The 13580-nt window shown below is 33.6% G+C and overlaps 1 protein-coding gene across 3 annotated transcripts in view; it reads right to left on the bottom strand.

Annotated features, from left to right (window-relative positions):
- BRD10 (bromodomain containing 10) overlaps positions 1-13580 on the bottom strand; it is an 83615-nt gene that overhangs the window by 31816 nt on the left and 38219 nt on the right. For all 3 annotated transcript variants that reach the window (XM_074394780.1, XM_010338774.3, XM_003928177.4), the window contains exons 3-4: positions 10445-11862; positions 601-680 (exon numbers count right to left, since the gene is read on the bottom strand). In XM_074394780.1, the coding sequence (XP_074250881.1) occupies positions 601-680; positions 10445-11862 (1498 nt within the window). The remainder of the gene's footprint in view (positions 1-600; positions 681-10444; positions 11863-13580) is intronic.

Consider the following 13580-nt stretch of genomic DNA (forward strand, 5'->3'; position numbering starts at 1 on the left):
CTCTGCTTAGTACTAGCTACAAATAAAAACCTCTTAATCAAATGGCAGTACATATAATTATTTTCCTTTTGCAGAAATGTTTAAAGACCATTTCAATTAACCTTTACTTAATATTCTCTCTGAAGATCATATATAGCTAAGAGTTGAAAGATTTGTTTTCCAAGTTAATAAATCTACCATTTATTTCTACAGTGCCCAAATAAATGAAAACGAATTACTTAGGCAATATTACCACCTTCAAATTAGGATTTGTTTTTGGAAGAGTTTCATTCACACATTTGCTTTTATGCATATAAAATATATATGTATATACACACATACTATACAACATATATTAAACTGCTTCTAGGAAACAGTAGAGATTAAGATATAAAAGAAGGTTTTCACTATTAAAAGATAAAAATAGAGGTAAAATATTGTGAAATACTAGTAGATTAAATATTGGCTACATCTGTACTTGTGGGGAGAAAAGTCATTGTCAGAAACATTTCATTACAAGTATGTGTGCTACAGTTTCTTGGAATTCAGCCAAACTCTCGAGGAATGATACGAACACTGAAACAAAAAATTTAAAAATTGAGACAAAGTTGAAACATTTACCTGAAATTCTGGTACAGTAGGTGACTTTGTGACAGTTTTCCTCTTCTTTGTGATTGCTTTTTTAGAGATGGACTTTTTTCCTTTCAAGATTAAAAGAGAAAAGCTTCATAATGCTGTTAATAGCACTTCATTAACAAAAAACAAATCACACAGAGCCTTGAAAGTTAAATTGTAACTAACAGATGGCTGCCAGTGAGTCAAATAAAAATGATGAATCAAAACAAGCCACAGTAAAAGCAAACATTAACTACCTGTAACAGACATATTAACAAATGCTGGTTTTTAAAAATATGAACCAAACTACTACCATCTCCAATGTGTTATATAGTATCAGAATTTATTGCAAGATCAGGCAAAAACGTCATATTACTACTGCTTAATTAAAATCTACATTTGCCACTTAAAATGAGACTACAAAGGGATAAAACCTTACCTTTAACAATGACTTCTGCAATCAGGAACCTACATAAGAACTACAGCTGAAGATTACAGTCTCTAGCCAACCTGATGTAAATATTCCCTTAGTAGCTTAGATAACAAGGTTTTTCTATTCCTTTAGCTCTGCACTCACCTAATGGACTGCCCTTGGTGGTATCAATATCCAAAGTTTTAAAAGAAGATAAACCTCTCCCTTCAAAGTGTACCTAGTTGTTTGTGGAATCAGAAACCATTGGGAAAAATAAACCTCTTATACTTAAAGAAAGTCAATTCATAGTATACACTGAAATATATCTACTTTTTGTATTTAACTTGACCAAAAAAATGCATACACGCATTTCCAAACATTTTCCTATACAGATATGATCATCTTCTAAGAAATATGTCAACTCAACTAAATTGACACAATTCCAGTTTATAATTGTGTTTTTTGTATTCCTTTTTAATCACATCACAGAAATGTAATTTATAAAATTTTTAACTTTTGGCTCAATAAAATCCATGTATAGTATGACTGAATTGCAAATTTTGAGTTGCTGAGGTTCAGAGGGGTTTAACTGTCTTATTTTGGTTAAGTATTGATCTGATGCCATTTGCCATTTGCTTTTAATTAAAATTAACTAAAATAACCCAACATATATTGCTTTATTCACCATTGTTACTTACTGCGGTGCTTATACAGTGCCTTATAACAGAAATAAACTCTTACAAAGATACGTAAGTGGGAGGACTGCTTAAATAAGCAATACTGAGGGAGAAGTGATTAAATTCTTGGTATCGCTATAATACAGCTACTAATTGATTTCTAAACTGAGTACCGTAAGTATTGCTCAAGGGGACTCATGAATTTGAATGCCAAGATGACTTTCCTCTATACACTACCTTTACCATTTTTTAAAGTTCACAAGAAAAAACTAATGATCTTGCTGACTTACCATATGGGAAAGTTTTTTAAAAACACTAATTTGAAGGAAATAAAATTCTTCCTCAACCTCTTCCCACCAGCCCTGCTCTGATTAGCTTTAAAATTTTTTTTTAAAACATTTGATTTTGTATTCATTTATAAGCACAACAGAGGTCACCCTTTATAGTCCCATGAATTTCATCTTATTGTTACACAGGCACTACATGTAGGTACTAAATTCTCAGTTAACTCTAGCAGCTACTCTAGCTGAATGGATTGAGAAGCTGAGATGGTTTCTTGGTATTTCAGTTTGCCATGTCATTAGGATGGTTAAATGTTATTAAGAAACTAGAGGGGATGCTATATACTGGTTATAAGCTTGAGTTTTAGAACTAAACTACCTGGGTTTGAATATCTGCTACAATCACCTACTATTATAGGTCATGTATAATAGCTACATCCATGACCTTGATCAAACTGCTTCATTTCTTTGTGCAGTTTCTTCATCTGTAAAACAGGGATAATAATATAACCTACTTTGTGAGAATTAAATGGGTTACAACATGCCCAAAGCTTATACTACTGCTAGGCACATGGTAGGTGATCAATAAATGTTAGCTATTCCTTTAGCTAAGTTATGGTGAGAAAATCCTAAACAGAAAATCTTTTAACCTTCTTCAAATTCTTTTTACGTACTCCATCTCAGTTCTTCATATGCATACGTCCTCTAAACTAGCACGCTACTTTGTACACAAATCAATGAATACTTAGAGTATTATTAAGTATCTGTTATGTTTGTTGTCCTTACTATGCTGTAAATTACTGGTGACAGAAATCACATTATTCACTTTATATTTACAGAATTTAGCACACATAAGTTCTAAGAAGTGATTCCTAAACTCCTACTTTTTTCCAGAAATGTCACCACTAGTCTGGGGGGTAGTAAAAGGAATGCAGGTAATTGTTTACAATTCTGAGGGTCCACTTAAGTCTGTTTTATAGTGAAGAAAACATTGATGATGATTTTAAATAATTTAAATAATTTGCCAAAGAGTTTCAACATGACCTAGTAGTCGTAGTAAGATAATTAACATTTATTGAGAACCTACTATGTGTCAGATGTTCAGTAAAGTGATCTGTATAAATTATCTTATTTAATTCTCAATACAACCCTCCCAGGTAGGTAATAACTCTACTGTAATATGGAATAACTGAAGATCAAAAAGATTAATTAGCTTACTTATGTGTCACACAGTAAGTATGCACCACAGTCAGGGATTCTAACTACGAAGTCCAAGCTCCTCCCATTATGTAATTCTGCCTCGCAAATATCATACATTTCTTGATTCCTAGCATGTGCCAGGCTCCGTGTGAGGTACTATGCACTTGCTATTCTAATTAATCTTTATAATAATACAGCCAAGTAGGTACTACCTCATTTTTCACAGGCAAAGAAACAGGCTATAAACAGGTAAAGAAATTGATGGAGGACCTGTAGCTAAAATGCACTAGGAGCATATATGTGAAATTAGTTCTGTCTCACTTCAAAGCTGTACTCTTTTTACAGTAAAATACTGTATTCTTTCAAATTTTTGAAAGGGATGTAATCTGCTTCTGTTTGATTTAGAGTATTCCTTTTGATTAGGGTTGGATGATTTACACATTTACTATTTTTTAATACCTTCTGTATATATCCTCAAAAAACAATTTGAATATAAATTTTCCTGTATTCTTCAATAAAAAGTCAGCACTTTAAAAAAATTAAATATTATTTTAAAAATGGAGCATGAGATACTACAAAACCATGCCTTTATCTGGTAATCCATTTTTGCTTCAGGAGAAAATATATACAGGGCAAGTTACATACCGCCCCCCAGTGGGCTTCCATTCCCTTATCACTCAACTTGATCATATCCTGGGCCTTTTACTCCCACTGCCCTAAGTTACCTGGTCATATAAAATAGAATAAAATTCTCAAACCTAAAATTATGCTGAAGTCAGAAGTCAAATTAAAATGCACACAGAATTTCAATACCACTCTTGAGTCTAAAACAGACATGTACAAAAGTGTCAACCTGTACCTGGAAAATAAGGAAACATTAATATAATAAACCTTAGTAATTAATGTTACAAAAGTATACCCTAATGAAGTTTTCTAAAACCCTATGCTTACAACAACTTAAGAAAAGGGTGCCCAACCTGAGAGGAAAAATTATAACTAAAGATATATTTTATATTGTAACTAAGGCATAAAACCCTAGTTTTCTAGAATCTGGGAATACCCCCTTTTTTTAAATAAAAGAAATGGCACATTTCTTTACACAAGAAGGTGATTATCATCCCCCTTTCAGTTCCCCTTTCTCAGTTTCTTATTCCTCATCTTTACTCCTCTCCTTCACCTGGATTTCCTGTCTTCACTCCTCAGACCACTGGGTTACTCATACTCAAACTTCAACTTTAAGCCAAGTGTGGTGGTACATGCCTGTCATCCCAGCTCTCCTGTGCTCCCAGCTACTTGAGAGGCTGAGGTGACAGGATGGCTTGCACCCAGAGTCTGAGGCCAGCCTGGGTAACATAGCAAGATCCTGCCTCTCAGGGAGGAGTAGGGGAAAGAAAAAGAAAAAGAAAAAAAAAAAAGGCACTTCAATGCTTTCCTAGATTTAGCCTTTCCATGTTTTAAAATTATCCCAACACATTCACTTCCTTCTCTGTGCTTTCATCTTAAGAATCTTAATAAATAAGTGAATGCTAAGATATTAATCATTGTTACAAGTAAAAACTCAAGGACATTTATATTATTAAACAGTGAAAAGTGACTGGGATGTAAAGTCACAGAACTAGAGTCTAAACTTGTCTTTTATTTACTAAACGTGCATGTCTTGAGTTAACTATATTCTAGGGATTTCTGGAGTGTTCTATCTCAAGTAAGCAATGTGACCTTAACTTGATTTTCCTTTTACTCTCCTTGTCTATGAGCAAATTTCTTATCATACTGGTAATTCTTTAACCCTATCATATAATTCATTAACTCCTGAACACCCATTTCTTTTTACCCTTTAACTTAGAATACTGAATCAGTTGCCAAACTCTGCTACTTATTGCAACATCTCTCTCAAAATGGAATTTTCTTTTATCAATGTGAAAGAAAAGTCATATAATCAATCCTTACCTAGATTTAGAATTTTCTCTTCTTAAAGTTATCATCTACCCCTTCATCTTACCCCTGCCAGCTTCTTTTCATAGCTCTTTAATGGTATCCTAATTATCTTACGAGATCCTTTCTCCTAATCCTGCCACTTACTAGCTGTGTGACCTTGGACAAGTAAATAAATCTCTCTGTCTCAGAAGGAAGGAAGTAAGGAGGTAAGGAGGGAAGGAGGGAAGGAGGTAAGGAGGGAAGGGGGAAGGAAAGAAGGAAGGCAGGAAGGAAGGAAGGAAGGAGGGAAGGAGGGAAGGAGGGAGGGAGGGAGGGAAGGAGGGAGGGAGGGAGGGAGGGAAAATGACTATTTGAGGGGGAAAAATCTTCCAAACAAAACTAGTTGAAAGTATCTTAAAACCCATAGGCTTTTTGTAATTGTTAAATGCATCTGTAATCATTTTTGTGTTTCTTCAGATTGTATAAAAAGTCCCCTAATTCTTAGAATTCCTAATTCATTTTAGCCAACTCGACTTGCTCTACACAATCTATAGCAGTGTATTAGTGAAAACAACCAAAATGTCCAACAAGGAGATTGATTAAATTAACTGCAAAATACACAAAACAGAACCTTAGACAGCACTTAAAATGATGCTGCAGGGATCTATTTATTGCACAAAGATGTTCATGGTATACTGATACACAGAGGGAAAAAGCAGACGTTAAAATGGTATGTATAACAAAATCCTATTAAAAATATATAGTCTTTGAAAAAATGTTGAAAGATACATATTACGGAGTTAGTTTTAGTTACATTTAGGTTAACCATATTATATATATGTGTTCATTTTACTTATTCACTATATTCCCACACAATGCATCAGCCAAACTGCTAAAGTGCCAGGGATGCAAAACCAGAAATAATCCTTCTGTCCTTAAGCATGTTACAGAGAAGAGACAATCATCAAAATAACCTAGAAGTAAATGGAACTATAAGTATTATGAAGAAATGTCTGGTGCTATAAGCACAAACAACAGGGAAATTTTTAACTAGTCAAAAGATAATGGGAGGCTTCCTTAAGGAAGTGATAAAAGAATAAACATGTACTAGGTGATAAGGAAAGTGCTATTCTTTTTACTTGCCTCTATATTATTTAAGTAAAATGTACTGATTTTATAATAAGAAAAAACAGTGAAAGAAAACCAAAGGAGCTGAATTTGCTTTTTTTTTTTTTAACTCCTAAATAGTTTTTAATTTATGCTCAGCTATTCTTGATTGTCTTGCTTAAATAACAAAGTTTTCGGAAATGTTTAAATTTTGAAAACAGGTCATCAAGGAAAATTTCTAATCACCAGGTCATATTTCTCTTATTCTATGATTGAATAAAAATATAAGATCAAGCATGAGATAATGGACATTATTGTTTCCAATGTCTTCTATTTATTCTATAATGTTTCCAAGAGTAAGGAACAGGCCTACATGAGTAAAAATGAATTCAAAATTTTAAGAGGAGGAAGGAAACCCCAATTCTGAAAAACAGATTAAATTGCTTAAATGTTACCAGAACTGCTTCCTACTGTGCTAAAATTATCAAATCATTTTCAATCAAATTGTCTCCTTGTGCCTTCTACTAAAAATCACTTGCCAACACAATAAGGTAGCTTACTAAATTTGGAGATACCACCAAAAATTGGAGCCTCTATCACTCAACGTAAAATAGACCAGATTAACCACATGTAGAATAGTCTACCCTAAGTGAAGATTCATACAAAGTCATGGATGACATAGCTTATCCCAAATTGTATCCTACAGAATACACAGGTTATTGTTAACTATTGCTTAGGGGAAAAAAAAAAAGCTGTGTTAAAATAAATTTGAAAAAATACTAGGTTAAACAAAATTAAGTATTTTCTTTTCTTTGAGACTTTCCAGAGTCTTTAATAAAGAGGCTCAGAATAATTTACTCACAACTTAGAAGTTCAAAAGGTTTTAAAAACGAAAAGTCTCAAAATTAATTTATACAGTAACAAAACCTGACTTCACCTTAAGGTTTTCTACAGTCTTTGTTTCATTTAGTTTAATTCATACATTTTTCTGTAGCAACTATGTGTTTGATTACAGGAGTAATTCCCACTAGGGAATATTACTTAACCTAAGCCCTACTGGACATGTTACTTAATAACAGACACCATAATACCCTTCTAAAATCCAAAGATTTCTGAATTTCAAAACATCTCTATTATCAGTTTTGCAATTGTGAACCTCTACTAAAGCACAGTGTGAATCTTTAAGAGGAGTATTTTCCAAATCTATGAGATGGAGCTCACTTTAAAAAACACTGAGAATGTAAAGATTGGATTAAGGTATGCCCCAAACTGACTATGAAAGGTCAGTGACGTATCACACCTAATAAGAATACGGTAAAGCCTCAGATATACAAGTGGACTGAAAATTATATAAAATGAATGTTTAGTTGTTATCGTAACTCTGTATGTAACATTGTTATATCAATAAGGAATTCAGTACCTGATGAAAAAAGGGAACTGGCCAATGTTTACCCAATACTAAGTAAGTAAGCAGACAAAACTGAATCTCCCAGATCCAAACATTTTTGTCATTTAAGACCTGACTTTCTAAGATTTGCTCTGAGAATAAAATAAGAATACAAACAAGTGTATTCTTTTCTTCAATTTCAGGCATATAAGCCTTCTCTCCTCAACTAAGGCTTAGAGTACTAACCGCCTAAAACGTATCAATGTGCCTTCCAAGTGTTTCCATTCATTTTTGTAGAATTGGACATGAAACTCCCTCCAATTTTCCCTCTGATCTCCAAATATCTTAGATTTTGGTTTTAAAAAATGTTGTTTTTTTTTTTTTCAAGTACCTAATTTATTTATTTATTTATTTATTTAAAAAAGAAAGAAAGAAAAAAAGAATTAAAAAAGAATGAAGGAGAAGAGAGGAAGAGAAAGAGGGAGAGAGAACGGGGGTGTTGCTTTATTGCCTGGGCTAGAATGCAGTCTAAAAATGGGTATGCCTGTAACTGTGCTTAATAACGGAGACACACACACACACAAAAATGATGGAAGAAAATAACAAGCAGCCAACCAATATTTCATTTAAACCTGTAAGTATGTGTGATGTGGTAATGATAAGAGTGTGTATTTTGTGTATTTAAAGTGGAGAGAAGTATAAATGTTAATTAAGTTTACTTGTTCTGGATCGAGTTCAAGTCCTGGATGTCGTTGTTAATTTTCTGTCTCATTGATCTGTCTAATATTGATGTTGAAGTCTCCCACTATTATTGGGAAACTTAATAATAATATATGTGAGTTTAATACTGCCATTTAATGTTAGCTGGCTGTTTTGCCCATTAGTCGATATAAATTCTTCATTATGTTGATGCTCTTTACTTTTTGGTATTTTTGGTATTTTTTAGAAAGGCTGATACTGGTTGTTCCTTTCTATGTGTACTGGTTCTTTCAGAAGCTCTTGTAAAGCAAGCCTGGTGAAATCTCTGAGTGCTTGCTTGTTCACAAAAGATTTTATTTTTCCTTCACTTATGAAGCTTAATTTGGCTGGATGTGTAATTCTGGGTTGAAAGTTCTTTTCTTTAAGGATGTTGAATATTGGCCACCACTCTCTTCTGGCTTGTAGGGTTTCTGCTGAGAGATCTGCTCTAAGTCTGATAGGCTTCCCTTTGTGGGTAACCTGACCTTTCTCTCTGGCTGCCCTTAGTATTTTCTCTGGTGAATCTGATGATTATGTGCCTTGAGGTTGGTCTTCTTGAGGAATATCTTTGTGGTGTTCTCTGTATTATCTGGAGTTGAATATTGTCCTGCCTTGCTAGGTTGGGAAAGTTTTCCTAGATAATATCCTGAAGCATGTTAACAATACTTTAGTCGCATATAATATAAATTTCTTTTAATCCATTTCTAGCACTGTTTTTATTCTGCTACCAGTATAATTTGCTTAAGAGCTACAGCAGTGTCTATTTTATAAACTGCTTTATTGCCTTTGAGCACATGAATAGTAGTGTAATAAACAATAAAAAGTTGTGGGTTACAATTATATTAATAATATACTACATACTTTAGAGTTTGAAAGTAAGTTTCTAATTTTAAAAAATACTATTTAATATTTTAGAGACAAACAGTTCAAAGTGAACTTGCCACATTCATCAAATTAAATTTATAAAAAGCAAATGGATTGCTTATAAAATTTACAAGGCTTATTTCTAAAAGTAACTTGTAAAAATTGTGGTTTTTCATCACCTAGATGACCATTTTGAAACTCTCAGTCCATTAAATTATGCCTGGTTTTTGTAATACATTTTATGCTATTTTCTTTACCAATAATACATTATATATATATGTTTTAAAACACATCTAATTGTATTTAATGACTTAAATAACTAAAACATAATACCAATTATATTAGCTAAATAAAAGATTCTTCCCTCATTTTCCAACTCATTATCAAATTTTTGCCAAATCTTACTTTTACTAAGGAAAGAAATAAAAAACTGAAATCCACAAATGAAGATGATGAACCTCTGTATTTTAGTGTTAATTCCAATGTTTTTTCCAATGAATCAACTTCTTATTAGGGTTATTAAAACTGATAATCTGCTTTTATCTCACCTATCTGCTTGATAAATTAGACATAAATGGATTTAAAAGACAACAAGAAAAGCAAAAGCACCTAAGAAATTCAAAAATAGAACAATTAACCACTGAAGACTTTATCGCATTTTTTGTTGTTTAAATAGACTGGTGACATATATACAGGGCAATTAAATTTGGTGAAAAACAAACTTACAAATCCTTTTACAGAAATATGCTTCATGTCTTATTAATTGATGTAATTTTCTCATATTCCACATATTTTCTTGATATGAAATACATACTGAAAACAAAGTTCTGAAAAATATATGATATGAAAAAAAACCAACAGAACCAGGAAGATGATCTGACTACCCTTGGTTTAAGAAGCTAGTTTCTATGAACTTTAATTCTGGAAATGTTACTTCCTGAAATCAGGGTTTTTTACTGCCCTTATCCTGGGGGAAAAAAATTTCTCATAAGTGATGGGAAAGAAATTGGTCCACAGAAAGCTAAAAACATAATGTCCAAAATGTTCAACTGAAAAATAAATTCAAAATACTGTATCAGTACCTTTTTTGTTGGAAATATATAAAATGTCATCTGCTCTGAGCTTTTAAATCATGGAACATAAAATGAAAAGACCCTCAAATACACATGCATGCACACATGTGCATTTTACTCTCTCAATCAAAGCATCCATGATGCATAATTGAAAAAACAATTTGAATTACAACTCCCATCCACGTGTATTAGCTTACCAGATTTGTGCTTCTTGTGTTTTGCTTTTTTTTTGATGATCAATAACTTATTCTGGATCTCAGGTTTGTAAGACTTAAATGCAAGAGAATGAAGACCTTCACGCTTTCTCTGTAACTTTTCATTCAAAACATCTTTCAATTTCTTTTTCTTCTTTTTCTTCTTTTTTGCCCTCATTTTAGTTAGTTTGAGTTTCTTGTGGCTTTGTAGTGATTGCTCTAATAGAATATCTCTTACAACTTTGTGGCAGTTAATTTCTGGATGATCACTGTGACTTCCATTTACATGTATCTGGCAAGATTTTAGAGTATTTTCTTTTAATGGATTGGGTTCAATCTTTATTCTGGAAGCTTCACCATATTTTTCCCGATTTTCTACAAACCTTATTTCACCTGGACTGAGAGGCTCTCCAAAACCAGTAACTTCACCTGGACTCCCTGGTTTCTCTAAATTTTCTTTACAACAATCAGTTTTTTTAATTTCACAAGGCCTGTGAATTTCAATCCCATAGTTGGATTTTGTTTCCATTTCAACAGAGATGTCATGATTATCCAAGATAATCTTAGCAGGGCAGCAAGCTGGATCAAAATTATTCTCCTGCTCTTTCTTGAACGCAGAGGGAAGGCTTTCTCTACTACATCTATGTTCTCCATTACTTGTACTAACATAGTCACACTTCAATTTCTCCAATTTAATCCGAGGGACTCTTTGTATTTTAATGGGTGGAATTGGAAATTCCGGGGCTTGAAAGGGTCTCTGCTTATAAATCCGTACATCTGCACCACAGAACTGTGGAAAATGTACATAAGCATTCTCCAAATAATCATAACCAAGAATAACTTCCCTGCATTCATGAATAGGCTGTCCAAGTACAGCATCTTGAACTTCTTTTTGTGTTTCATACACAAAGTCACAAAGACCCTTAAGTAGCCATACTTTTTGGTAAAAAGGTAGTTCGTGAAAAGGTTTTTCTTCCAATGGATTAACTTCTCCAAGAACTTTAAAAAACTGAGGACACAAACCCAGTTTTTCAGCACAGTTATCAGGATTTTCAGTCTGCCCTACAGCAGTGTACCACTGCTGTACTTTCTGTCTCAGTGCTGCTTCCCAGGTCCTGTAAGGCAAAGTAGGTCTTCGATGTAACGTAGGTCTGCGATGGGGAGGACTTAATAGAGAAGTCATTATTTTAGATAGAAAAGCATTACACTGAGGCATCAAAAGACAACGTTCCAATTCGTAAAAGACTATTTCTGGCAAATTTAGAATTTGTTGGGCTAAACAAAGGAAATGCCCAATAGCTGGAATTTCCCACATGGTCTCCATACAAGTTGGAGCTGCTTGAGCTAGAAGTTTTCTTTCCCATTCTTCTATTTCCTTTTGACTAGCTTCTTCTGCTTCTTTTCTTTCCTGCTCGCGAAGCCTAAAGAAATTTAACAAATTATACTATTATTACTTAGAGGGTACAATAATATGATAAATTTTAAATATGTTATTTTATATATATATATATATATATATTATATATTATATATGTATTTTTTTAGATGGAGTCTTGCTCTGTTGCCAAGGCTAGAGTGTAGTGGCACGATCTTGGCTCACTACAACCTCCAACTCCTGCATTCAAGTGATTCTCCTGCCTCAGCCCCCTTATAGCTAGCTGGGACTTCAGGTGCGTGTCACCATGCCCGACTTAAGTTTTATGTTTTTAGTAGAGAAGGGGTTTCACCATGTTAGTCAGGCTGGTCTCAAACTCCTGATCTCATGATCCACCCGCCTTGGCCTCCCAAAGTGCTGGGATTACAGGCGTGAGCCACTGCACCCAGCCGTATGTTATATTTATCTTTAGTCAAAAAGGCAATGAACTGTCCTAGATTTATTTATTTATTTACTTATTATTTATTTATTTGAGATGGGAGTCTCGCTCTGTCGGCCAGGCTGGAGTGCAGCAGCGCAATCTCGGCTCACTGCAATCTCCACCTCCTGGGTTCAAGCAATTCTCCTGCCTCAGCCTCCCAAGTAACTGGGATTATAGGTATCTGCCACCATGCCCAGCTACTTTTTAGTAGAGATGGGGTTTCATCATGTTGGCCAGGCTGGTCTCAAACTCCTGACCTCAGGTGATCCGCCTGCCTCGGCCTCCCAAAGTGCTGGGGTAATTACAGGCATAAGCCACCATGCCTGGCCTGCCCTAGTTTTAAATATCAGTACAAAGTGCCTCATAAAAGTACCATTTCATTTTTTTCGGATGAAGAAATACACATATCACTTCACCCTAAATTTGATGGAAGACTGCTGACACCATTATCCACAAAGTAAATTCTTCAGCTTATAATATATACCAACTTCAATTACAAAATGAAAGCACTGTAGAATTTGATTACAATAATTTCTAGAAGTAATATGACTTCAAACAAGAGCTGTGAAGGTATTTACATCTTTTGACCCCATAATTCCATTCCCAGAAAGTTGTATTAAGAAAATAATTTTACAGAAGCAAAAAGTTATGTACTTACCAATGTTAACTGGACATATAAGAGAAACATAACTATAACAAAATTGTTTTACAATTGGGAAATAAACTGGAAACATTATGTAGCCTTAAAAATCAAAATTAATATGTATCAACACAAAAAATGTCAGAATACAACACAGTACTTAATAGTCATAATGAAAATACGTATATATTGAGCAGAGAGATGGCAGTACTGCAAAAGTAAATAACTCCTAATGGGAATATGAGTGCTTTTTTCCCCCCTTAAGATTTTCTTTATTAACACTAGTATAAAAACTTATTAATTAAAAAAAATTAGATGCAAAGATAGGCATAAGTCTTCGTGACCTTAGATTAAGCAATGGTTTCTTAGAACTGACACCCCAAAAAATAAGTAATAAGAGAAAAATTGAGTATCATCAAAACTAGAAAATTTTGTCCTTTTAAAAGACATCAAGACAATAAAGACAACTCACAGAATGGGAGGATGTTTTTGTAAACTATATACTTAACAGGAGACTTGTATATAGAATATATAATGATACTTACAACACAATAATAAAAGGACAAATAGCCCAATTAAACAAAGGACAGGCTGAGTGTGGTGGCTCACATCTGTAATCCCAGCACTTCGGGAGGCTGACGCG

This window comes from Saimiri boliviensis, chromosome 2 (assembly GCF_048565385.1).
Source record: "Saimiri boliviensis isolate mSaiBol1 chromosome 2, mSaiBol1.pri, whole genome shotgun sequence".
In the NCBI taxonomy this organism is placed as follows: Eukaryota; Metazoa; Chordata; class Mammalia; order Primates; family Cebidae; genus Saimiri; species Saimiri boliviensis.